The sequence below is a fragment of the Amblyraja radiata genome, chromosome 39, assembly GCF_010909765.2.
Source record: "Amblyraja radiata isolate CabotCenter1 chromosome 39, sAmbRad1.1.pri, whole genome shotgun sequence".
Taxonomy (NCBI): Eukaryota; Metazoa; Chordata; class Chondrichthyes; order Rajiformes; family Rajidae; genus Amblyraja; species Amblyraja radiata.
The window spans coordinates 15,939,231-15,964,985 of NC_045994.1; the positions used below are offsets into that span (position 1 = coordinate 15,939,231).

The 25,755-nt window shown below is 48.2% G+C and overlaps 1 protein-coding gene across 1 annotated transcript; it reads left to right on the forward strand.

The window, feature by feature from the left end:
* Nucleotides 1-1,290: 1,290 nt before the first annotated feature.
* On the forward strand, nucleotides 1,291-25,427 carry LOC116967392 (fibroblast growth factor 17-like). Its single transcript, XM_033013901.1, has 5 exons — nucleotides 1,291-1,349; nucleotides 1,503-1,539; nucleotides 20,038-20,215; nucleotides 22,443-22,549; nucleotides 25,055-25,427. Exons 1-5 carry the CDS (start codon nucleotides 1,318-1,320, stop codon nucleotides 25,346-25,348), a joined length of 648 nt encoding a protein of 215 aa, XP_032869792.1. The 5' UTR covers nucleotides 1,291-1,317; the 3' UTR covers nucleotides 25,349-25,427.
* Nucleotides 25,428-25,755: the final 328 nt, after the last annotated feature.

Consider the following 25,755-nt stretch of genomic DNA (forward strand, 5'->3'; position numbering starts at 1 on the left):
TATTGTCTGTTGTCTATTGCCACCCATTCCTTATCTCCAGAGATGCTGCCTGTCCGGCTGAGTTACTCCAGCATTTTGTGTCTTATCTTCGGTGTAAACTAGCATCTGCAGTTCCTTCCTACAGCACTTGTAGCACCACAGTGACCACGTATCTAAAGGGCCACACTAGTTGTGGGGACCTCTGGGCACAATGGTGCTGTAAAACCCGCAAGGCTTTCTCATGCAGCCACTTGGTGTGAACCCACAACCAGGAGGTTGGAAGGAGAAGGCAAATGATCCCAGGTGTTTGTAGAACTGACCAAGGTGCTTTGTTGAGATGGAGGTGTTACAGTTCGCGACATTAACGTGGCCACCGCTTCATGCAGTCAATGCCGACTATATTCTGTTGTGCTGAAGCAAAGCAAGAATTTCATTGTCCTATACAGGGACATATGACAATAAACTCACTTGAATCTTGAATGTAACAGCCCACACTCTCTCTCTCTCTCTGGCGACTGAGGAAAGGCGCGCCACACTTCAAGGCGATCTCCTCACCACTGTTAATGAATGTCAATGTTGTGATAAGATGGCTGGAGTGTTTGCAAGAGCTGCCACTATATTGCCCCGCGTTTGGCAAGTGTTTACCGAGGACTGCTCCCAATAGATTGTGAGTCAGGACAAGTCATTAACCCTCCACGGGAGCCGCTGGCCAAAAGCCTTTTGATTCAACAAGTGACATCTCCCCCCCAGAGTGTCCACTCCCCCGTCCAAGCGCCTCTCTCCAGCCTCTAGTAGATCTTCTCTTCAAACCAGCCCTCCTTGCTCCGAGGGGAAGGGAGGTTCGCGTCTGCGGGCAGTGGATAAAAAAGCCAAGCGGTTGTCTACCACCGAGCGAAGGGCAAGGACTCTCTCTCTGTCCCCTGGTCACCCTGGGCAATATGGGACCGCTAGTCCTCTGCAACTCCACGTCCGACAGCAGCTATGCAGACCCATAATAAAATTCGCACTTGATGTTTGCGGGAGCTTCGACCGGAGAATTGCAACACAGTGCAGCGGTTGTATTGTGCTTTTTGCAGCTTCCCCTTCTGCTTGGAACAGGATTTTAAAATATATATATACATATATATATATATATATAAAGCAGAGCGTTGAGCCCCCAAGCTGCAGACCTGGGGTTTGCAGACTGCATTAAAGACGCAGGTCCCTCTCTCTCTGTCTCCCCCCCCCCCCCCTTCTCATTCAACGGGGGCCTCTGTAGAATTACTGTCGGAGGTCAGCAAACAAAAAAAAAGCATTCGTGTTCCTGAGCTTCGGGCGTAAGGAACAGGAGCATCAGCCATGCATCCGCTCCGACCGCGATATATTTATCTGTAAGGATTCCTCTTTAATTTACAGATGTATTTCCAATGAGAAATTCTGCAGCAATGTCATTGTGCATTGATACGAGCAATGCATTTTTTTTAGTTCTGCATTTCTGCATTTTTTAAATATTGATGCATGTTTTGTCATTCTTTCTGTGACAGATGCCTACAGTTCGTTTTGCTGTGTTTACACGCGCAGGTAAGTTCTGGGCATGTTTCATTTACAAATTATCACCATCCTAGATTGCTCATTTTAAATCAGCACAGTTTAAATTGGCAGTGGTATATTTGAGGGTAGACAGCTAGCAATATCGCTTGGGGGAAAAAAGATGTAACCTGCTCGGAAATTGCAACGTTATTTTCAACTTTTGTACAAAGTGGGGCTGAACTTCTCGTTTATTCTGTTCGCTCGGCAAGGTTGTATTTTAAACAAGAAACTAACTACACTTTAACCCAGCCAAGGGCTGTTAGACGCCAGAGGAATGTTGAGTTCGCAGCGTCTCACATCACTTGGGGCATCTTGTTAGAGAGAGAGAGAGAGGTTTGCTGATCTAATCGTTGGCAAGGGCAAGGCAAGGAGAAGATGCGCCGGGGATTGAGAAGTTGGCGGCATATTTGAACACGGTGTCATTCCTCGGGATAGCAACTTGGCCATGCTTTTTGTTTGTGCAGAAGGAGCGGACATTAAATGTGGGGGGGGGGGGGGGATACTGGATTAGGGATAGGAAGAGCGACAGAATCACTGAAGCCATTAGATCAATTATTTCTTTTTTGCAGCCTGTAAATATTTCCGGGCTGAAGATTTTGGGGGAAATAGGGTTAAAATAGACAATAGGTGGAGGAGTGAGCTAATGTCTGACATTTCTACTGTAAATGTTCTGGTTTAAAAGGTTTCTCAGACCTGGAATGATTCAGCGTGTGTTTTATTTAATTAGTGGGATTTATGAATGGGAGGGGGAGATGGGGAGGGGGAGATGGGGTGGGGGGGGGGGCAACAGCAGCCAAGTCACCGATCTATACAGGGATGGGATCAATATTACAACAGTCTGTCTCACAGTTAATCTCCAATCTGCCTGAATCACGGGGGCATCGATTCTATTTCAGGGACATTGTTTTAACAGCGTCATTTGCAAACGGGTTTAGGACGAGCGCTGAGTGAAGATTTAGTGCAGAATTCTGTTCATATATATCACATCGTTAGGATGATATGGGGCTAAAGTTACCAGGAAGAATTTTATTTATTTATTTTTCGGGTGGGGGGGGGGGGGGGGTTCCCCATTAATATGATATTGCGGGGGGAAATGAGTCAAAAATGGTTTAATGGGGGAAATGTATTTCATTAAACTGCTTTTGACCGGGAACAATTTAATTAATCTAATCCTCAATGTGTGCATTGGATGAGGATGGATTGAACAGCCAATTAAGTCCACAGTGTTGGGTCTTTTTTCGATCAGCTGTGATAACATCAAACTGAATTTAGCAGCGGGGTGTAGACTGTACTGGGTCCTATGTAAGACATTAGAGGCATCATTCCATGTCTTTATGTGTTATTCGTTTATTATCCAAGTCATTTATTATAATTGAACCTCATCAATGAAAAATGAGGGACTCTCTCTTGTATTAAGATAGACCCAGTATCACATCTTCGGGGGGTTCTGAAGAGCTATATGGACAATGTTTCATGTTATTAAATTGTTATACTGTAATGGTTCAGGGATGTTTGCAGCAGCCAGCTTGTACACAGCAAGATCCCACCAACCACAATGTGATAATGACCAGATAATCTGTTCTAGTGGTGGTAGTTGAGGGATTAATGTTGGCTAGCCACTGTCTACAAAGCCCTCAATGGGCTTGCCCCCACCTACATTAAAAGTCTGCTCACCCACCACACCACCTCCAGGTCCCTCAGATCGGCCGACCTGGGGTTACTGAATATCCCGCGGTCTAGGCATAAGCTCAGGGGTGACCGAGCCTTTGCGGTTGCAGCTCCTAGACTGTGGAACAGCATCCCCCTTCCCATCAGAACTGCCCCCTCCATCGACTCCTTTATGTCGAGACTTAAAACTCATCTCTACTCCCAAGCCTTTCTAGACATCCTCTGAGCGAGGGCTACATGTGTGTATTTATGTATGTACTTAATCTATGAACCAATGTTGTGTAACGTTAGTACCTCCACCACTTTGGCCAACGAGAGTTGTTTTTTAAATGTGCTATAGAAATAAATGTGATTTGACTTGACACTGTAGGGAACTCCAGCATAGTGCCAGGGATTCATTTGCATCCATCTGATACGGTAAACAAGCTGGAGAAACTCAGCGGGTGAGGCAGAGGCAACATCTATGGAGCGAAGGAATGGGTGACGTTTCGGGTCGAGACTCTCCTTCAGACTAAACAAGGCTTCACTTTCTGAAGAAGGGTCTGAAGAAGGGTCTCTACCCGAAACGTCACCCATTCCTTCTCTCCAGAGATGCTGCCTGTCCTGCTGAGTTACTCCAGCGTTTTGTGTCCACCCTAAATTGCAGTCATTTTCCAGACACACTTTATTTAGACTTGCATGTGGACAGCAGCACAACCCCAGTTACTGCACTGGTCCAAAACCCCACTCGCAACAATCAGCTTTTATACACATTTTGAACCATGAAATTTCTAATTCCTTATCATCGATAACAATGCATTCTCAAAACATATATATACAATAACATTGATCCAAATAGTTTAATCCTTTACTTGTATTCAATTTTAGTAAGGATGACTATCAGTCTGAAGAAGGGTCTCGACTCGAAACGTCACCTTTTCCTTTCCTCCAGAGATGCTGCCTGTCCCGCTGAGTTACTCCAGCATTTTGTGTCTATCTTCGGTTTAAACCAGCAACTGCAGTTCATTCCCACACAAGCTTCACTTGAGCATCTTTCAAAGTGCAGCTCCTCTGATCGTACAACGTTGCCTCAATGCAGTTCTTGAACCAGAAGCCTGGACCTCTGTGTGGTTGACATGGGACATGGGACACTCGGCACTGAGTCGGAGATGATCGCACTTCCCACTGAAACCCAGCTGGAGCCAGTAAGAGATTGGTGTGTAGGAAGGAACTGCAGATGCTGGTTTAAACAGAAGATAGACACAAAATACTGGAGTAACTCAGCGGTTTCAGACAGCATCCCCGGGAGAGAAGAAATGGGTGACATCTCAGGTCAAGACCCCGAGTCTGAAGAAGGGTCTCGACCCGAAGCGTCATCTATTCCTTTTCTCCAGAGATGCTGCCTGTCCCGCTGAGTTACTCCGACTTTTTGTGTCTATCTTCACTTAGACATTGGGATGTTTACCGAAGAAAACATGGTCTTTCTGCGTTCATGTCTTAAAAAAGTGATTGCTTTTTGTGTCTCCCACGGGTTTAAACCAGCATAAGGTCATAAGTGATAGGAGCAGAATTAGGCCATTCGGCCCATCTAGTCTATCCACCATTCAATCATGGCTGATCTATCTCTACCTCCTAACCCCATTCTCCTGCCTTCTCCCCAGAACCTCTGACACCCATACTAATCAATAGACAATAGACAATTGGTGCAGGAGTAGGCCATTTGGCCCTTCGAGCCATTCAAGAACCTACCTCTCTCTGCCTTAAAAATATCCACTGACTTGACCTCCACAACAGTGCAGCACTCTGCCGCAGAAATCTCTCAGATTAAATCCTAACATATCTCAATGATGTACGTGATTAACAAATAAATTGTTTACAGGCTTATTTTAGGCAAAAATACATTTTCAAACTGAGAAACAAATTCCCTCCCCACCATAAGGTTTGCGGCCCCATCCTAATGGACACTGTACCTGCAGCTAGAGAGAACTGCATTGTTCTGTTCCCACTGCAAGCAACACTTAAACGCAGTTGGGATCAAGTTTGCTTCATAGTCTGGCAATTCCCTGCTTTCATATTTTCATGCTCCCGAACATCCAAACTCCCGAACCGTCAGTTCTGGGCTCTTGTGTATTCCCAATTTTATTTGCATCAGAAGACCTCTTCTCCACTTTAAATATCTCCCCCCCCCCCCCCCCCCCCCCCTTAAGTGCTGAGAGAATGTCCCTGCTTTTCCAACCCCTGCCTCTGCCATGGGAACTAACTTCCTTCATCAGCTTGTCAGTATCTTGCTTAGAACATTTCAATTGACCCATCATGGTCGAGTTAGCTTAAGCTCTTTTCAAAGGTAGGGGTGAGGGCTTTCAGAAGATAGCACATGATGGATGATAAGAATACCCATTAGAAAGTACTGGAGTACATGTATTTAGCAGGAAATCTATGCATGCAGGAAGTGTTTGTTCTGGCCACTGAATGTGTGCCTTGTAAATTCATTCAGGCACAAGCTATTCACCATCTCCCAACCCATAACCACCGAGGCAATTCAACCCCCTATTGTTTCAAAACTGTCCACAAGTTTCTGCCCATGGTGTTTGAGTACCATGTGTGTGGGAAGGAACTGCAGGTGTTGGTTTAAACCGAAGGTAGACACTAAAAAGCTGGAGTAACTCAGCGGGACAGACAGCACCTCTGGAGAGAAGGAACAGGTGACTTCTCGGGACAAGACGGGTCTGAAAATGGGTCTCGACCCGAAACGTCACCTTTTCTCCAGAAATGCTGCCTGACCCGCTGAGTTACTCCAGCGTTTAGTTTGTATAATTGAGCACTAGTTTCATCACTAGAATCGTGTCACCTGCTGCACAGATCGGGTAAGAACAGTAAAAGGGCCTGTCCCACTTACGCAGTTTTTTTCGGAGACTGCCGGCACCCGTCATAGTCGCAGCAGGTGGCCGAAAATATTCAACGTGGTGAAAATCCAGCGGCGACCAGAAAAAGGTGCAACTCTTTGGGCGACTGCTCACCACCAAACAGGCGTCACCCTGCGACAAGCTGGAGTAACTCAGTAGCCCAAAAGACCAACAGTCGGAAATGCACTCCTCCCCCTCGTCTATGACCAGTCTAATTTCCTGTGGGTCCCTCGTGTGACTTAACCAAAGGTAGACGCAAAAGGCTGGAGTAACTCAGCGGGTCAGGCAGCATCTGTGGAGAAGCTGAATAGGTGGCGTTTCGGGTTGAGACCCCACGCTCTTCAGATCTGAAGTCAGTGGGACTGAATGTAGTTGGCAGGTAAGGCCAGTGTCCAGACTCTCACACTGTGTAAATCAAAGATCCAACAGCGAGCAAGATAGACCACTCGATGAAAAAGACCTAGTACGGTCATGGGCAGATTCACGGGTCATTTTCGGCCCCATTTCCGTAACCGGCTTCCGTCTCCGCACCAAAGATCCCGTAGCGGAGCAAAGATACTAGTGCGGAGACGGGAGCCGGTTACAGAAACATCCTCGTAAAAATAAAAGTCCTTTGGGAAAAATCTTCTCCTCATTTTCAGAATTATAATTTATTAACACAAACTGTTCCCCCGCAACGTTGATTACACTGCGGGTCGGGCCGGGTCGGGTTATTGAAATGGATGAAATAAAGGCCCACGTTCCGCTCCGTTGCGTACTACACGTCAGCCCATTGCATTTAGCAGGAGTGGTCTATCTTGCTCCGCTAGGATCTTTGGTGTAAAGTCAGCAACTGAAGACAACTTGCTACCTGGTGAACAGCTGCCTGGGATATTCCCTGTGGAGGAGCAGGCTGGGAATGTTTCAATGGGCAGTGGTTATGAAAGGAATTGTCGCTAGCAACAACAGCCAGAGTCTGAATGTGGGCTTTATACAGCAGTGATCACACGACTATGTTTGTGATCGGGAGAGGCTGTTCGCAGGTAATGAGGCTTCTGGCAAGTGGGAGGCTTTCAATAGGGAATTAGACGCAAAATGCTGGAGTAACTCAGCGGGACAGGCAGCATCTCTGGAGAGAAGGAACGGGTGACGTCTCTGAAGAAGTGTCTGGACCCATCTCCTTCTCTCTGCCCGTCCTGCTGAGTTACTCCAGCATAATGGGTGACGTTTCGAGTCGAGACCCCTCCTCAATCCGACGCCCTAGATCTGATGAGAGTCCTGGAATATTGTGTATACCGGTGACGTTTCAGGTTGAGACCCTTCTTGAAGGTTTGAAGAGTGGTGTCAACCCGAAATATCACTTATTCATTCTCTCCAGAGATGCTGTCTGGCCCACTGAGGTACTCCAGCTTTTTGTGTCTATCTAGGGGTACAAGTATAGAGTTCCCCGAAACTCGCTCACAGGTAGACACTGTGCTGAAAAAGGTGCAGGAAGGAACTGCAGATGCTGGTTTAAACCAAAGAAGGGTCTCGACCAGAAACGTCACCCATTCCTTCTCTCCAGAGATGCTGCCTGTCCCGCTGAATTACTCCAGCATAATGGGTGACGTTTCGAGTCGAGACCCCTCCTCAATCCGACGCCCTAGATCTGATGAGAGTCCTGGAATATTGTGTATACTGTGGCTGTTGTCGCCTGGATGGATGTGATAAGCCAGAGAGTGTGATGAGCAGGTTCACAAGGATGTCGCTGAGACTGAAGGGGGTTGGTGACTGGAGGGTGGAACTGTTGCAGGGGGACGCCCGTATGATCATGAGCAGTCGCCCAAAGAGTCGTACCTTTTTCTGGTCGCCGCTGGATATTCAACATGTTGAACATGTTCGGCGACCTGCTGCCACAATGACGGGTGCCGGCTAGTTGCCGAAAACAATCGCGCAAGTGGGACAGGGATTATTACGACCTTATGACCTAGTTAGAGGGATAGGTGCCAAAGGCTCAAGATGGAGCTAGTCACTATTTGGTCAGCATGGATGAGTTGACCCAAGGGGCCTGTTTCCATGCTGATTCTGCAGAATTCTCTCCGGCCCTGGACAGGACTGTGCTGCTTTGAACGCTGCCCCTCCATCTAGATAGACAAAAGTACTGGAGAAACTCAGCGGGTGCAGCAGCATCTATGGAGCGAAGGAAATAGGCAACGTTTCGGCCCGAAACCCTTCTTCAGACCATCCCACCGGCCCAAATGCTCCAAGGTGAAACTACGAGAGGTATAGAGACGGTGATGTGGAGAGATGTGGAACAAATGAATGAAAAATATGCAAAAAAAAAGTCGCGATGATAAACGAAATAGGTCATTGTTAGCTGTGGGCTTTAATATACACTAGACCAATTGCATAACCGTTGGGGCCGCTCCCCCAACGCATGCGTTCCCTACACCTTGCCCCCACAGGAGGCGCGCTCTTATAACTCAAGCCGTTCCCGAACGCAAGATTCCAGCACTCCCCTTTCCTCCCTCGCCAGTGCTCTTTCAATTGCCCTTGCCCCGAGTGTAGCAATGGCCATTCGCCCTCCCCCTGCGAGTCTATCCATTGTGACGTCATCAGTTGAAGGTGGTCCGTTTGAAATTCAAGGTATTTCGATTTTTTTGAACTTTGATCAGTAATAAGTCGACACAGACACACACACACACACATTCCGCACACATACACATCTGTATCTCTAAACTAAACTAAACCAATCTAGCAGTAGGGAATACTCTAGTGCCCAATCCACATCACCAGAGCAGATTACTGATCATTATCACACAAGATGTTTGTTGGATCTGGCCTTATGCAAATTGACTGGCACATCCTAACTCTGTGTTAGAACACTGGCTGCATTTTGAGAATGGCATGGACTTTGTAAACCATTCTGGAACAGTTTAAGATTGCGAAAGGCACATTATAAATGAAAATGAATTAGAAATGACTTAGTCCCACCCTCGTTGTCAGCTTCTCCTAGATCTACATTTTCCTTGATATTTGTCCCCTTTGATGTCTAATTTTCAAACCTCACTCGTCCTTATCTCCGTCTCCCCTTCCCCCCCCCCCCCCCCCCCCCCCCCACACCCCCCCCACCCCCCCCCCCCCCCCCCCCCCCCCCCCCCCCCCCACCATGTTTCCTGGTACCGACGGTTTAAGGTAGTGGGCTTCAGTTTAGTCAGCGACATCACTAGGGAAGCTACTTCAGCTGAGGGGGTAAGTTGTAAAGATGAACAAGGACTGGAGTATGGTCACCATGAAACAAGAACTGTGCAAGATCATGCTTTATTTATAGTCGTATATCTCTAGAGCTCTCTCCCATCACTTTGTTTATATATGTTTATCCAGCATCAGTATCTATTTTACACTGAGTCTGAAGAAGGGTCTTCACTGGAGAATGCCTCGTGTGAAGGTAAAGACATTCTAAGGACATATGTTGACAGACACAAAACGCTGGAGTAACTCAGCGGGACAGGCAGCATCTCTTGAGAGAATAGACAATTGACAACAGACAATAGGTGCAGGATTAGCCATTCGGCCCTTCGAGCTAGCACTGCCATCCAATGAGATCATGGCTGATCATCCCCAATCAGTACCCCGTTCCTGCCTTCTCCCCATATCCCCTGACTCCACTATCTTTAAGAGCCCTATCTAGCTCTCTCTTGAAAGCATCCAGAGAACCCGCCTCCACCGCCCTCTGAGGCAGAAAATTCCACAGACTCACCACTCTCTGTGAGAAAAAGTGTTTCCTCGGCTCCGTTCTAAATGGCTTGCCCCTTATTCTTAAACTGTGTGTGGCCCCTGGTTCTGGACTCCCCCAACATCGGGAACATGTTTCCTGCCTCTAACGTGTCCAAACCCTTAACAATCTTACATGTTTCAATAAAATGCCCTCTCATCCTTCTAGACTGGAGAAGGGTCTCGACCCGAAACGTCGCCCATTCCTTCTCTCAAGAGATGCTGCCTGTCCCGCTGAGTTACTCCAGCTTTTTGTGTCTATCTTTAGTTTAAACCAGCATCTGCAGTTCCTTCCTACACAGCCAAAGCCATGTTGACTGAACCTTTGTAGTCTATCTTTCATTCACTAGGGATGCATATTTCCAGCTGTTTGATATTTCTACTTCTGTGCAAAGAGATTTCCTAAACCCTTATCCTTGTCAGTAACATTTACTTAGGGCAATATATTTCTGGAGGGAAATGAGCCATCCATTCCCTATTCTACAGGGCTGTTTGCTCCCTGACTTCCATTCTACGCCAGTCTCAGCAATGCCATCCAGGGGCTTTTTTTGCAAGTCACTCTTGCCATGACTTTCTAAGCCGTTCCATGTTTGCAATGCTGTCTGCTGTCCCTGGGGGGGAAGCGATGCAGGCTTTTATAGAAAGTGTAAAATAGTGACCCTTCTTAGACAATAGACAATAGGTGCAGGATTAGGCCATTCGGCCCATCGAGCCAGCACCACCATTCAATGGCTGATCATCCCCAATCAGTACCCCGTTCCTGCCTTCTTAAAAAGCAAGAATGGAAATGTCCTCCAGGAAGAGAGGCAAAGATCTCAATGTCCTCTCTCTCTCTCTCTCCCCGCTCACTCGCTGGGTTATTTCAGGATGTGCCCCATGGAGTTGAGGTCATATACAGAGAGCGGCCTTGGTGGCAAATGTACAAAGTGGAAGATTTATTTGTGTTGCCACTGCACTGAACAGCAGAACCTGCAGTCGCCTAGCCCACCACATGATATTCAGCAGTTGAAACCTTTTAGCTTGTGTAGGAGTTTCGGATGTGGCACTGTTGTAGTGCAGCAAATGTCCAGACAATTTAAAAAACTGCAGATGCTGGAAAATCGAAGGTAGAGAAAAATGCTGAAGAAACTCAAGCGGATGAGGCAGCGTCTACGGAGCGAATGGAATAGGGTCTCGACCCGAAACGTCACCTATTCCTTCGCTCCATAGATGCTGCCTCACCCGCTGAGTTTCTCCAGCATTTTTGTCTAACTTCCATACAACTTTATCTATTGCATTTCTATATACTGCACCTACACAATTTTAGTTTTAGTTACAAGATGTAACATAGGAAGGTCATATCGAATGGTATAAGGTGCCTTGGTGAAGCTATTAGATAGACACAAAAAGCTGGAGTAACTCAGCAGGTCAGATAGCATATCTAAAGAAGAGGTATAGGTGACGTTTCAGGTCAAGACCCTTCCAGTCTGAAGAAGGGTCTCGACCCCGAAAAGTGACCTATTCCTTTTCTCTGGAGATGCTGTCTGACCCGCTGAGTTACTCCAGCTTTTTGTTTCTATCTTCGTTTTAAACCAATATGTGCAATTTCTTACTACACATGGTGAAGCCATGGTTTAGGGTACAATGTATATTTCAGATCACCGTGCCACAGGAAGGAGGTGTTAGCAGCAGAGATAGAAACATAGAAACATAGAAAATAGGTGCAGGAGTAGGCCATTCTGCCCTTCGAGCCTGCACCGCCATTCGATATGATCATGGCTGATCATCCAACTCAGTATCCCATCCCTGCCTTCTCTCCACACCCCCTGATCCCTTTAGCCACAAGGGCCACATCTAACTCCCCCTTAAATATAGCCAATGAACTGTGGCCTCAACTACCTTCTGTGGCAGAGAATTCCACAGATTCACCACTCTCTGTGTAAAAAATGATTTTCTCATCTCGGTCCTAAAAGACTTCCCTTTTATCCTTAAATGTGACCCCTAGTTCTGGACTTCCCCAACATCGGGAATAATCTTCCTGCATCTAGCCTGTCCAACCCCTTAAGAATTTTGTAAGTTCCTATAAGATCCCCCCCTCAATCTTCTAAATTCAAGCGTGTACAAGCCGAGTCTATCCAGTCTTTCTTCATATGAAAGTCCTGACATCCCCGGAATCAGTCTGGTGAACCTGCTTACATGGAAGTTATCAATGCTGGAGAATCACAGGTATGTGAGATTAAAAGGGCTGGTGTGTTAATTCTCCTCTTAGATGCTTCTGCTCCAGATGAAACAACTCCAGCCTTTTTACTCTCCCATAACTAAAACTCTCCAGCATGAAAATATGTCAGTAGAACTCAGCGGAGAGGCTCAAAACTCTCAACGAAGATTTCATATGTGGACAGAGGGTTAGTGAGGTCCTGAGTTCCAGCTACCAGCAAAACTACTCTCAGCAGCTAAATACGAGAGAGTGGTGATCACACAGACACTTGTAACATTAGGAGTCACAGTTTTTTAGACAATATCCTTGCTATCCCCCTCCTTCCCCTCCCCAGCTCCCCCACAAGCCTACTGTCTTCACCTCTTCCAGTCTTTCTCCCCACCCCCACCCCGACATCAGTCTGAAGAAGGGTCTCGACCCAAACGTCACCTATTCCTAGATGCAGCCTCACCCGCTGAGTTACTCCAACATTTTTGTCTACCTTCGATTTTTCCAGCACCTGCAGTTCCTTCTTAAACATCACATTTGGATGATAAACTGACCTGTTGCAGCCATCAAGGCCAATGACCAAGAGGTGGTAAACGCCATTTGTCCTGTTTTGACTAGCAGGGATTTGATGGGACGAATCGCCTTTGCCTGTACCCTGAGCTTTGATGTCCTCATAAAAGAATCAGCTCTAGGTGCTGTAGGGAAACACTCGCAAAGGCAAGAGGGTAGATGGGAGAGGATGTTCTCATGGGTTCAATGCTGGGGTGCCTTGCTCCACAGGAATAAAGTCTGGCGGAAAATGTTGGCTTAAGATGATTTTGACTGAGTTGACTTTTGATTGAGTTTAGATTTAGCTCTTGGGCCTAACGGAATCAAGGGATACGGGTGAAAAGCAGGAACGGGATACTGATTTTGGATGATCAGCCATGATAGAAACATAGAAACATAGAAATTAGGTGCAGGAGTAGGCCATTCGGCCCTTCGAGCCTGCACCGCCATTCAATATGATCATGGCTGATCATCCAACTCAGTATACCGTACCTGCCTTCTCTCCATACCCTCTGATCCCCTTAGCCACAAGGGCCACATCTAACTCCCTCTTAAATATAGCCAATGAACTGGCCTCGACTACCCTCTGTGGCAGGGAGTTCCAGAGATTCACCACTCTCTGTGTGAAAAAAGTTCTTCTCATCTCGGTTTTAAAGGATTTCCCCCTTATCCTTAAGCTGTGACCCCTTGTCCTGGACTTCCCCAACATCGGGAGCAATCTTCCTGCATCTAGCCTGTCCAACCCCTTAAGAATTTTGTAAGTTTCTATAAGATCCCCTCTCAATCTCCTAAATTCTGATCATATTGAATGGCTCGAAGGGCCGAATGGCCTACTCCTGACCTATTCTCTATGATTGTGTGCAAAGGGTTAACCTGGTCTCTGAACAGTTTCTGGAGAACTGCACCCCCTCCCCCGCCCCCTCCCTTCTCCCCTAACCTCAGTGCTAACCCGCATGGTAAATTTATCATGGGAATCTTATTTTAGTCCTGATATAAATAGTTTCAGTCTCCAACACCAAGCGAACTCTTATCTCTGGGCAAATGGTTAAAATTAGCAGGAACGGCTGTGCATTTTCCAAAAGTGAGATTCCCTGCTGGAAAGCCACGGTGTTCCACTCCTCAGTCACCACTTTTAGGATCGGCTTCAGCTAATTTGAGCCGGGGCTTTGAGGCACAAATCCTGCTTGAAGCTGGCAGGCAGAGCTTAATCACCTCTCAATCCAGGTCTGAAACCCCCCCCTCCCACCCGCCGTTTATGAGCAATGATAGAGGGAGCCACCATCCCTTTCCCAGCCTCATCACAGCTGCTAACCTGCCCTGTGCCATGGACACGGGTGAAAAGCAGGAATGGGGTACTGATATTGAATGGACTCGAAGGGCGCAATGGCCTACTCTGACATGGCGAAGTGCCATGGACATCTCTCTCTCTCTCTGTGTGTGTGTGGGGTTTCATAAGGACACAAGTGATAGGAGTAGAATTAGGCCATTCGGCCCATCAAGTCCACTCCGCCATTCATTCCATTCGGCCCATCAAGCCTACTAGATCAGCCATGATCACATTGAATGGCGGTGCTGGCTCGAAGGGCCAAATGGCCTACTCTGGCACCTATTGTCTATTGTCTACTCTGCCATTCAATCATGGCTGATCTATCTCTTCCTCCTAACCCCATTCCCCAGCCTTTTCCCCATAACCCCTGACACCCGTACTAATCAAGAATCTATCTATCTCTTCCTTAAATATATCCAATGACTTGGCCTCCACAGCCCACTGTGGCAATGAATTCCACAGGTTCACCACCCTTAATGTAGTGCAGAAACTTCAGATAGCTCGGTGAACAATGCACCTGGGGTGATGTCCCTTCCCTTATTCGAGGGGTGTCCCCCCCCCCCCGGGACTTTGCCCCCCCCCCCCCCTCATGTCCAGCAGAGGAAGGACCCTAGACTGTGGCCCTCCCCCACCGAGCATTGGCGTTGGCTGCACCGAGCTTCAGTGCGTCCCTCAGCACGTACTCCTGCAGTCTGCAGCGGGCCAGTCGGCAAAAACAATCCCCGACGGGCATCTCACTCTGCTGGGATGTCGGTCAGTTTCGGACTGACCAAAGAACATCTTCCAGCTTTTTGTGTCTATCTTCGGTTTAAACCAATATCTGTAGTTCCTTCATACACATAGCACTATGAGAGGGCAGTGGCTGAACCATAAGGGGAATGAAGACACTTGGTTTGAAGAACCCAAAACACTGATAATACCCAGAGTAGGCAAGCAGGGAATGAACTCACAGGGTTGTTCAAGGGCTTTAGATTTATACTCGACCGTTCTCCAGGCCCCCTCTACTCAGTCAGAAAGAAAAATTGGTTGACGTGTCCGCATTTAAAAAACAAAGTGAGTCACCAGGCCATTCACTGCAGCCGCAGATAGACACAAAACGCTGAAGTAACTCAGCGGGACAGGCAGCATCTCTGGAGTGAAGGAATGGGTGACGTTTCGGGTCGAGACCCTTCTTGACCGAGAGCCTGGGGAGAGGGAAGTAAGGAGATATGAAAATGGACAAAAAGCGGATGTAAGGAAGGACAAATCAAAGACAGAGAGAATGGTGCTGAACTTTTGTCGGAGAGAGGAGGAGAATTTCTACAAAGTAGACATACATACGTTGAGATATTACAGTGGAGCAGACCACTGTGTATTATATCCTGCATACAGTGGTGATACTGTATTTGAATTCAGGCAGCAGCTGTGGAGGAAACCAGCTTTCACCCTCTCACCACATTAGTCTGGAGAAGAGTCCTGACCCATTCACTTGTTCACCATCTCTCGACATCATCGTCTATATCTCTCGTTTCCCTCTCCCCTGACTCTGTCTGAAGAAGGGACTCGACCCGAAACATCACCTCTTCCTTTTCTCCATTAGATGCTGCCTGACCCGCAGAGCTTTCTGTGACTATCTTCAGTTTCTGAATCAGCATCTGTAGTTCCTTCCAGCCCAAAACAATGTTTGTCCATTCTCTGTACAGATGCTGCCTGACCCGCTGAGTTTCTCCAGCACTTTGACTCCACCTCCAAATTTCAGCATCTGCAGTTTGTGGTGTTTCCTTGCGTTTCGTAGCTTCCTTCATCATCTCAAAGGCAGGCGTTACTGCACTCAAACCCAGTCCACTTTGTGATTGTGTCATTTTTGCCATTTAACTCAAGTGCAAGTTCACATTTCTTGCCACATGCACCAATTAAGGTCCAGTGGAATATGATTTACCATGCACACACACAATCAGAAATACACAAGAGATACAACATGAACATCCACCACAGTGGAATCAACATTCTTCACTATTGTGGAAGGCAATAACATTCAGTCTTTCTCCTTTGTTCATCCGTGGTCAGGGCCATGAACCAACCCTACGTTAAGAAGCTGAAACGTTGCGTAATACAATGGACAATAGACAACAGGTGCAGGAGTAGAGGCCAATCGGCCCTTCGAGCCAGCACCGCCATTCAATGTGATCATGGCTGATCATCCCCAATCAGTACCCCGTTCCTGCCTTCTCCCCCATATCCCCTGACTCTGCTATTTTTAAGATGGCCTATCTAGCTCTCTCTTGAAATCATCCAGGGAATCGGCCTCCACCGCCCTCTGAGGGAGAGAATTCCACACTCACAACTCTCTGTGAGAAAAAGTGTTTCCTCATCTCCGTTCTAAATGGCCTACCCCTTATTCTTAAACTGTGTGGCCCCTGGTTCTGGACTCCTCCAACATCGGGAACATGTTTCCTGCCTCTAGCGTGTCCAGGCCCTATATGGTGCTGGCTCGAAGGGCCGAATGGCCTACTCCTGCACCTATTGTCTATTGTCTATTGTGCTTCTTACACATTGCACTCTGAGAGGACAGTATCTGAATCAGAAGAGAATCTTCTGATTCAGATACTTTGGGTTTAACACTAGGTATAAAGAACCCAAAATACTGCTAATACCCAGAGTAGGCAAGCAGGGAATGATCTCTGAGGGTTGTTCAAGGGCTTTTGATTTATACTCGACCGTTCTCCAGGCCCCCTCTACTCAGACAGAAAGAATAATTGGTTGATGTGTCTGCATTTAAAAAACAAAGTGAGTCACTGCAGCCTCAGATAGACACAAAATGCTGGAGTAACTCAGCGGGACAGGCGGCATTTCTGGAGTGAAGGAATGGGTGACGTTTCGGGTCGAGACCCTTATTCAGACTCCGACGTCTCGACCCGAAATGTCACCCATTCCTTCTCTCCAGAGATGCTGGCGGTCCTGCTGAGTTCATGCAGAATTTTGTGTCTATCTTGCAACAGTTCCTTCCGACACAGTCACTGTGGAATTCAGACCTCTAGAGACCTCAGGTTCGGCCCAAACCCTCCAGGTGAAACAACCAAGCGAAATCCGAGAATATTTATGTATTGTGGACACAAGAAGCCCGATTCAGCGCGGGGGCATGGAAAAAATGCCGTGGCGAGAGGAACATTTGTGTCTCGATGATAAAAATAGAAAAGGCTGCAAATGGATAGCGGAATCGTTAGATCTCCCTGAAACTTCCATCGGACCACCTAGGCAGCAATTTTCAGAGGGACTCTCCAGTATAGACCTCCACTTTAAACCTAATAATCTTCCTGTATTTTGGGGAACGGGCAGGGACATGTGGCATTCTCTGCCACAGAGTCACAGTTACATTTAGCTCTTAGGGCTAACGGAATCAAGGGATATGGGGAGAAAGCAGGAATGGGGCACTGATTCTGGATGATCAGCCGTGACCATATTGAATGGCGGTGCTGGCTTGAAGGGCCGAATGGCCTTATCCTGCACCTATTTTCTATGTTTCAAACTGGCGTGTTCATCAGTGATCGGAGCAGAATTAGGCCATTCGGCCCATCAAGTCTACTCAGCCCGGATCTCCTGCCTTCTCCTCATAACCCCTGAAACCCGTACTAATTGAATGAGACACAGAGGGAGAGGTCTGGCAGTGGTAGAATAACAGAGGAGAAGATGAGGCATGTGAATGGGGCGTAGATGGGGAAAGCTGTCAACTGTATGGTATGGAGGTCAAAAGGAGCTGAATTTGGATGAGAACTTGATAGGTTGGTGAATGGGTAGAGAAATAGAACAATTAGGCTCGCCAACTCCCAAATTAGGGACAAAAGGTCAAAATACGGGATAAATTCCCCACGGCAATTCGTTGACCGACTGGGCCGTGGCTGGGTGAATGATGAGTTGGCCCGGGGTGCTGGACTGCACACAAAGCCCAGCCGGCCAGCGGGCCAGCTGAGGAGTTTTGGCCCGGGCCGCGCGACATCGCGCGCAAAGTCCGGCGCCCCGTCCAACTCATGAACCGATGATCGGCCATGACAAGGAGGGGTGGTGGTGGTGGTGTCGGCGGTAAGCGAAGGTCCGAAGGTCGGACAGCTGGCCGGGCTGCCGACCGACCGACGGGGCCACGAGTGAAGAGCTGCTGCTTGCACCCATGGTGCTTGCACTACGTCGGGACGGGTGAGGCGGGGCCGGCGTTGCTCTCCAACCCGACAATCCTCCTCTGCCGAGTAGTAGCAGTTCAACACACAGGACAAGGGCGGTCCCGTACGGACAAACCAATTTAGCCCAACTATATACGGGATTGGTCCCGGCTAATACGGGACAGTTGGCAAACCCCCTAAAACCAAGAAAACAGATTATTCTCAACTAGTGAGAAAAAAATGGAAAATGACACAAAATGTTGGAGTTAACTCAGTGGGTCAGGCAGCACCTGGAGAACATGGCTAGGTGACTTTGGGTTGAAACCCTTCTTCAGACCTGTCTATCCATGTTGTCCAGTATGCTGCCTGATCCACTGAGTTACTCCAGCAATTTGGGTCTTTTTTTTGTAAAGCAGCATCTGCAGTTCCTTGTTTCTCGAGGGGGGAAAAAACCTATAGGGGCGGTACCTCAATAGTGTTGATAGGGATGTGAGGAGAATTATATTGGGATTGTTGTCAGATTAGTGTACGTTGGTACGAGGGTCAGCTCGGACTCAATGGGGCAAAGGACCTGTTTGTCTCGACTGCTTTATCTATGGGTGGCACGGTGGCGCAGCGGTAGAGTTGCTGCCTCACACCGCCGGAGACCCGGGTTCAATCCCGACTACGGGTGCTGTCTGTACGGAGTTTGCACGTTCTCCCTGTGAACGTGTGGGTTTCCTCTGAGATCTTTGGTTTCCTCCCACTCTCCAAAGACGTGCAGGTTTGTAGGTTGATTGACATGGTATACAGGTAGAATTAGTGTGTGTAGGATAGTGTTAGTGTGCGGGGATCGCTGGTCGGCACGGACCCGGTGGGCCGAAGGGCCTGTTCCACGCGCTGTATCTCTAAAGTTTTATTTTTATGATACTGCCTGTAAGGGAAATTCATTTCGTTGTCTCTAACTGAGACAATGACAATAAATTTGAATACAATACAATACAAACTAATAGACACCAAACGCTGGAGTAACTCAGCGGGACAGGCAGCATCTCTGCAGAGAAGAAAAGGGTGACGTTCCGGGTCGAGACCCTTCTTCAGACCGGGGGATACATAGATAGGGAAGTGCAAGGTGTGAAAACAGGACAAAGGCAATAGAGATCAAGGAACATGTAGATTAGATAATTGTTAGCTGGGAGAAGTTAACAACAAAGATAATGTTACCATTTAGGAAGGAACTGCAGATGCTGGTTTAAAGTGAATGTAGATCAAATGGACAATTGACAATAGGTGCAGGAGTAGGCCATTTGGCCCTTCGAGCTAGCACTGCCATTCAATGTGATCATGGCTGATGAATGAATAATTGGATAGGTTGATGAACAGGTACAGAAACAGACCAATAGAACAAAGCTGTGTAAGAAATAACTGCAGATGCTGGTTTAAACTGCAGATGCTGGTTTAAACTGCAGATGCTGTTGGCCTTTTGGCTATGATCCAGTGTAGTATCTGTGTAGTATGATCCAGTATAGTATCTGCCTATTTCCTTCGCTCCATAGATGCTGCTGCACCCGCTGAGTTTCCCCAGCAATTTTGTGTACCTTCGATATTCCAGCATCTGCAGTTCCCTTTTGAACACTAGTATCTGTTCTTATCAGTTTAATATTTGATACATCCCTTATCTATGTTTCTAAATCAAAGGTAGACACAAAATGCTGGGGTAACTCAGCGGGTGAGGCAACATCTCTGGAGAGAAGGAATGGGCAACGTTTCGGGTCGAGACTGATAGGACAGAGCTAATGTTACGATGGATAGTTGATGTCAAGGGTGTGTGGTTATTGCGGGTGAGGGTGGCGAGGTCGGGGTTCGGGTGCCCTTCAGGAATAGACCCAACCTGCGCTGGAAGCCAGGAGGTGATGAGGTGGTTGCGGGACGGAGAGAGACCAGGGCTGGGGCACGCGGTGTGATCCGCGCCCGATCGCTGGGCTCCGGGACAGTAAAAGCAAATTGATTTTATTTCTCCTTTTGCAAACTAAAAAGGGGGAGAATCAATCGTCTCCTAATTTTAATCAGCACGTCAGAGATCACGCCCGGAATACCGACCAACTGAGCAGGAGACACATCCGCGTTTACCAGCTGTACAGTCGCACCAGCGGAAAGCACGTCCAGATCCTCGGCAAGAGAATCAACGCAACCGCTGAAGATGGCAGCAAATATGGTGAGGAATGCCGATGTTAACACTGCCGCCTCTGCAGTTTTATGCCCCTGTCCCACATGCCCCTGTCCCACATGCCCCTGTCCCACATGCCCCTGTCCCACATGCCCCTGTCCCACATGCCCCTGTCCCACATGCCCTTGTCCCAATTATGCTCCTGTCCCAATTATGCCCCTGTCCCACATGCCCCTGTCCCACATGCCCTTGTCCCAATTATGCTCCTGTCCCAATTATGCCCCTGTCCCACATGCCCCTGTCCCACATGCCCTTGTCCCAATTATGCTCCTGTCCCAATTATGCCCCTGTCCCACATGCCCCTGTCCCACATGCCCTTGTCCCAATTATGCTCCTGTCCCAATTATGCCCCTGTCCCACATGCCCCTGTCCCAATTATACCCCTGTCCCACATAGATAGATAGATACATAGAAAATAGGTGCAGGAGTAGGCCATTCGGCCCTTCGAGCCTGCACCGCCATTCAATATGATCATGGCTGATCATCCAACTCAGTATCCCATCCCTGCCTTCTCTCCATACCCCAAGATCCCTTTAGCCACAAGGGCCTCATCTAACTCCCTCTTAAATATAGCCAATGAACTGTGGCTTCAACTACCTTCTGTGGCAGAGAATTCCACAGATTCACCATTATGCCCCTGTCCCACTTAGGAAACCCCACCCAAGGTTTCCACCCACCACGCCCCACCCAAGGTTTCCGTGCGGTTCCCGGAGGTTGCAGGTGGTTGCCGGAGGTTGCAGGTAGTGGAAGCAGGCAGGGAGACTGACAAAAACCTCCGGGAACCGCACGGAAACCTTGGGTGGGGCGCAAAGTCTCCAGCGGTTTCCGTTCAGGTTTCCTAAGTGGGACAGGGGTATTAGAGACACAGCGCGTGTATCCCAGTCCCAGTTCCTCTTGGTCTCATCACCATCACACACCCCTTGGGTATCAACACATATGGTCGCGCAAACCTGGCCTCACCACCCCCCCCCCCCCCCCCCCCCAGGCCCTTCAGCCCACCGGGTCCGCGCCGACCAGCGATCCCTGCACGCCGACACAAGCCAAGGACAATTTACACTTATACCAAGTATACAAATCTAAGCCAATTAAACCACAAGCCTGTAGTCTTTTGGAGTGTGGGAGGAGACCGAAGATCTCGGAGAAAACCCACGCAGGTCACGGGGGAGAACGTGCAAACTCCGTACAGACAGCGCCCGTAGTCGGGATCGAACCTGGGTCCCTGGCCCTGTAAGACAGCAGCTCTACCCGCTGCACCACCGTGCCACCTGACGTTCGGATGTCAAACATCTGATATTCAATGAGTTTATACCAAGAACATTCACATCCACACTTAATTATGGATGGGTCACTTTATGATTCTAAATTGACGCTTCCAATGTTGAGGGTTGCCTGCAGGACCTCGTGGGTAGGGCAGGGTAATTCAGCGAAGACCTTGCTCGTGAATTTGGATTTAATTCAATTTAATTTAGATGAGGCAAGCACCTGGCTGGGTACCCCTGGATCCCACAGGTCATGGTGGATGTGCAGTCTATTCCCCATTCCCCTCACCTTCGGTACCCCTCTCTGCTGCAATCTCCCTTCCCTACCAGTATATGTGCTTTCCTAATCAATGCTGCCAACTAGAAACATAGAAAATAGGTGCAGGAGTAGGCCATTCAGCCCTTCTAGCCTGCACCGCCATTCAATATGATCATGGCTGATCATCCAACTCAGTATCCTGTACCTGCCTTCTCTCCATACCCCCTGATCCCTTTAGCCACAAGGGCCACATCTAAATCCCTCTTAAATATAGCCAATAAACGGGCCTCAACTACCTTCTGTGGCAGAGAATTCCACAGATTCACCACTCTCTGTGTGTGAAAAAAAATGTTTTCCTCATCTCGGTCCTAAAAGATTTCCCCCTTATCCTTAAACTGTGTGACCCTGATCCTGAAACTATCCTGACCTCTCCTGAGCCGGCAACAAGTTTAATGGAAGATAGACACAAAAAGCTGGGGAGCAACTCAGCGGGACAGGCAGCATCTCTGGAGAGAAAGAATGGGCGGCCTTTCGGGTCAAGACCCTACTTCAGACTCGACCCGAAACGTCGCCCATTCCTTCTCTCCGTAGACGCTGCCTGAGTTGCCCCAGCTTTTTTCTGTGTCCCTCTTTGGTTTAAACCAGCGTCTGCAGTTCCCTTGCTGCGAGTTTATCTGGAACGTTCTATTCCTTGCAGCCAAACTACTGGTGGAGACGGACACGTTTGACAGTCGAGTGCGGATTCGGGGCGCGGAGACGGGACATTACATCTGCATGAACAGGAGAGGGAAGCTTGTAGGAAAGGTGAGTGTGAGCGGTGAAGCTGGGGTGTGATGATCATTAGCGTCTGGAAGTGGCAGAGGCCCAGCTCAAACCACAGTAGATATCACCCACCTCCCACCCAGCTCCCTGCAATACCAGCTCCAGTAGTCTGGAGATTGATGTAGCAATGGTAGACAAAAGTGCTGGAGAAACTCAGCGGGTGAGGCAGCATCTATGGAGCGAAGGAAATAGGCAGCGTTTCGGGCCGAAACCCGGAAGGGTTTCGGCCCGAAACGTTGCCTATTTCCTTCAGTCTGAAGAAGGGTTCTTCAGAAGAAAGGAAAAAGGAAGAGGAGGAGCCAGAGGGCTGAGGGAGAGCTGAGAAGGGGAGGAGACAGCAAGGGCTGCCGGAAATTGGAGAATTCAATGTTTACGCCGCTAGGGTGCAGACTGCCCAAGCGGAATATGAGGTGCTGCTCCTCCTCCAATTTCCAGTGTTGCTCACTCTGGCCGTGGAGGAGGCCCAGGACAGAGAGGTCGGATTCGGAATGGGAGGGGGAGTTGAAGTGCTGAGCCACCGGGAATCAGGTTGGTTAAAGCGGACCGAGCGGAGGTGTTCGGCGAAACGATCATGTAGCAACACTCGCTTCACTATAAATAAGGACTGAGATGAGGAAAATCTTCTTCACCCAGAGAGTTGTGGATCTGTGGAATTCTCTGCCACAGAAAGCAGTGGAGGCCGATTCACTGGATGTTTTCAAGGGAGTGTTAGATTTAGCTCTTAGGGCTAACGGAATCAAGGAATATGGGGAAAAAGCAGGAACTGGCAGCTGATTTTAGATGAGTTTCTCCAGCATTTTTTGTCCAGGTGCATGGATAGGATAGGACAGGTTAGGAGGGATATGGGCCAAATGCGGGCATGTGGAACAAGTGTAGCTGGGACATTGTTGGCCAGAGTGGGCAAGTTGGGCCGAAGGGCCTGTTTCCACTCTGTATCACTCTATCACTCTAGTCACTATGATATACTTTAGCTGTGAACATGAGTCAATTTTTGCAAAAAATAAAAAGTTTCACCCTAGTGGAGCAGATGTGTGACATTGGTGGGGAACTCAACAATGGTGATAATGATTAATTTAATTCTGGAGCCCGATGGAAAAACTAATAGCCCTGTCCCACTGTACAAGTTCATTCCAAGAGCTCTCCCGAGTTTAAAAAAAATCAAACTCGTGGTAAGCACGGAGAATGAACGTAGCGGGTACGTCGGAGCTCGGGGACGTCTCTTAGCGGCTCGTAACGCTAACGGCAGGTACTCGGGAAGACTCGCTAACGGCAGGTAAGCACGGGAAGACTCGTGAAGATTTTTCAACGTGGTGAAAAATGTCCATGAGAGCCCCGAGTACCGACGAGCGGCCATTACCCGTAAATCTCCGAGTTCGAATCAGGACAAACTCGGGGAGAGCTCTTGGAATGAACTCGTACCGTGGGACAGGGCGAACCAGCATTTCCGAGCATTGCCTAGGAGGGAATTGCAGATGCTGGTTTAAACCAAAGATAGACACAAAAAGCTGGAGTAACTCAACGGGTCAGACAACATATCTGGAGAGAAGGAATAGGTGATCTTGTGGGTCTGAAGAAGGATTCTCGACCCGAAATGTCACCTATTCCTTTTCTCCCGAGATGCTCTGACCTGCTGAGTTACTCCAGCATTTTGTGTCATTCCAAGCATTGCTGTTTGTGTTGCAATGTAGCTCATCCCAAGGATGTGGAATGCCTGCTGTTTACACTTCAGAATTTGGGAAAACGAGTTACAGGATATTGTGTAGCACGGAACTGCAGATGCTGGTTTAAACCCTAGACACAAAAATCTGGAGCCCTCTTAGAAATAGCGGAGTCAGGGGAGAAGGCAGGAACGGGGTACCGATTGGGGATGATCAGCCATGATCACATTGAATGGCGGTGCTGGCTCAAAGGGCCAAATAATAATAATAAATAATGGATGGGATTTATATAGCGCCTTTCTAATACTCAAGACGCTTTACATCGCATTATTCATTCACTCCTCAGTCACACTCGGTGGTGGTAAGCTACTTCTGCAGCCACAGCTGCCCTGGGGCAGACTGACGGAAGCGTGGCTGCCAATCTGCGCCTACGGCCCCTCCGACCACCACCAATCACTCACACACATTCACACACATTCACACACAGGCAAAGGTGGGTGAAGTGTCTTGCCCAAGGACACAACGACAGTATGCACTCCAAGCGGGATTCGAACCGGCTACCTTCTGGTTGCCAGCCGAACACTTAGCCCATTGTGCCATCTGTCAAATGGCCTACTCCTGCACCTATTGTCTATTGTCTATTGTCTATAACTCAATGGGATAGGCAGCATCTCTGGAGAGAAGGGATAGGTGACCAATTCGTGGTCAATAGACAACAGGCGCAGGAGTAGGCCATTCGGCCCTTCGAGCCAGCACCGCCATTCAATGTGAGCAATGTGGTCGAGGTTCCTCTCCATTTATTGACCGCCCTGTTTGATTATTTTTGCAGCTGGTCGGCAAGGGCAAGGACTGCATTTTCACGGAAATATTGCTGGAAAATAACTACACCGCGTTGAGGAACACCAAGTATGAAGGGTGGTACATGGCATTCACCAGGAAAGGCCAGCCCAGGAAAGCAACCAAGACCAGGCAGAACCAGAGAGAAGTCCACTTCATGAAAAGACTGTTCAAAGGGGAGCCTCTCTTCCCCAACCGCGACCGGCAAAGGCACTTTGAGTTTGTAAATTACCCCGTCACCAAAAGGTCTCGAAGGACACGACTTCCGAAGCGTCACCGGACCTAGACTCGGACTGGCAATATTTTTTAAATAAGATGTTTTATTTTTTTATACTTCATTTTAATAGGTAGGCAGCGGGGCAGGAGCAGGTTTGTAATAAAAAAAAATAAAAATCGAATTGAAAAAAATTTTTGTAAAAATAAACAGCTGTTCAATGCGTTCCAAGTTGTACATGTCAAAGTGCGCTGTTGTGTAAATTCATGCTTAGAATGTTTGCAAGATGCACCCCGATTATATAGAATCATAGACAATAGGTGCAGGAGTAGGCCATTTGGCCCTTCGAGCCTGCACCGCCATTCAATATGATCATGGCTGATCATCCAACTCAGTATCCCATCCCTGCCTTCTCTCCATACCCCCTGATCCCTTTAGCCACAAGGACCACATCTAACTCCCTCTTAAATATACCCAAT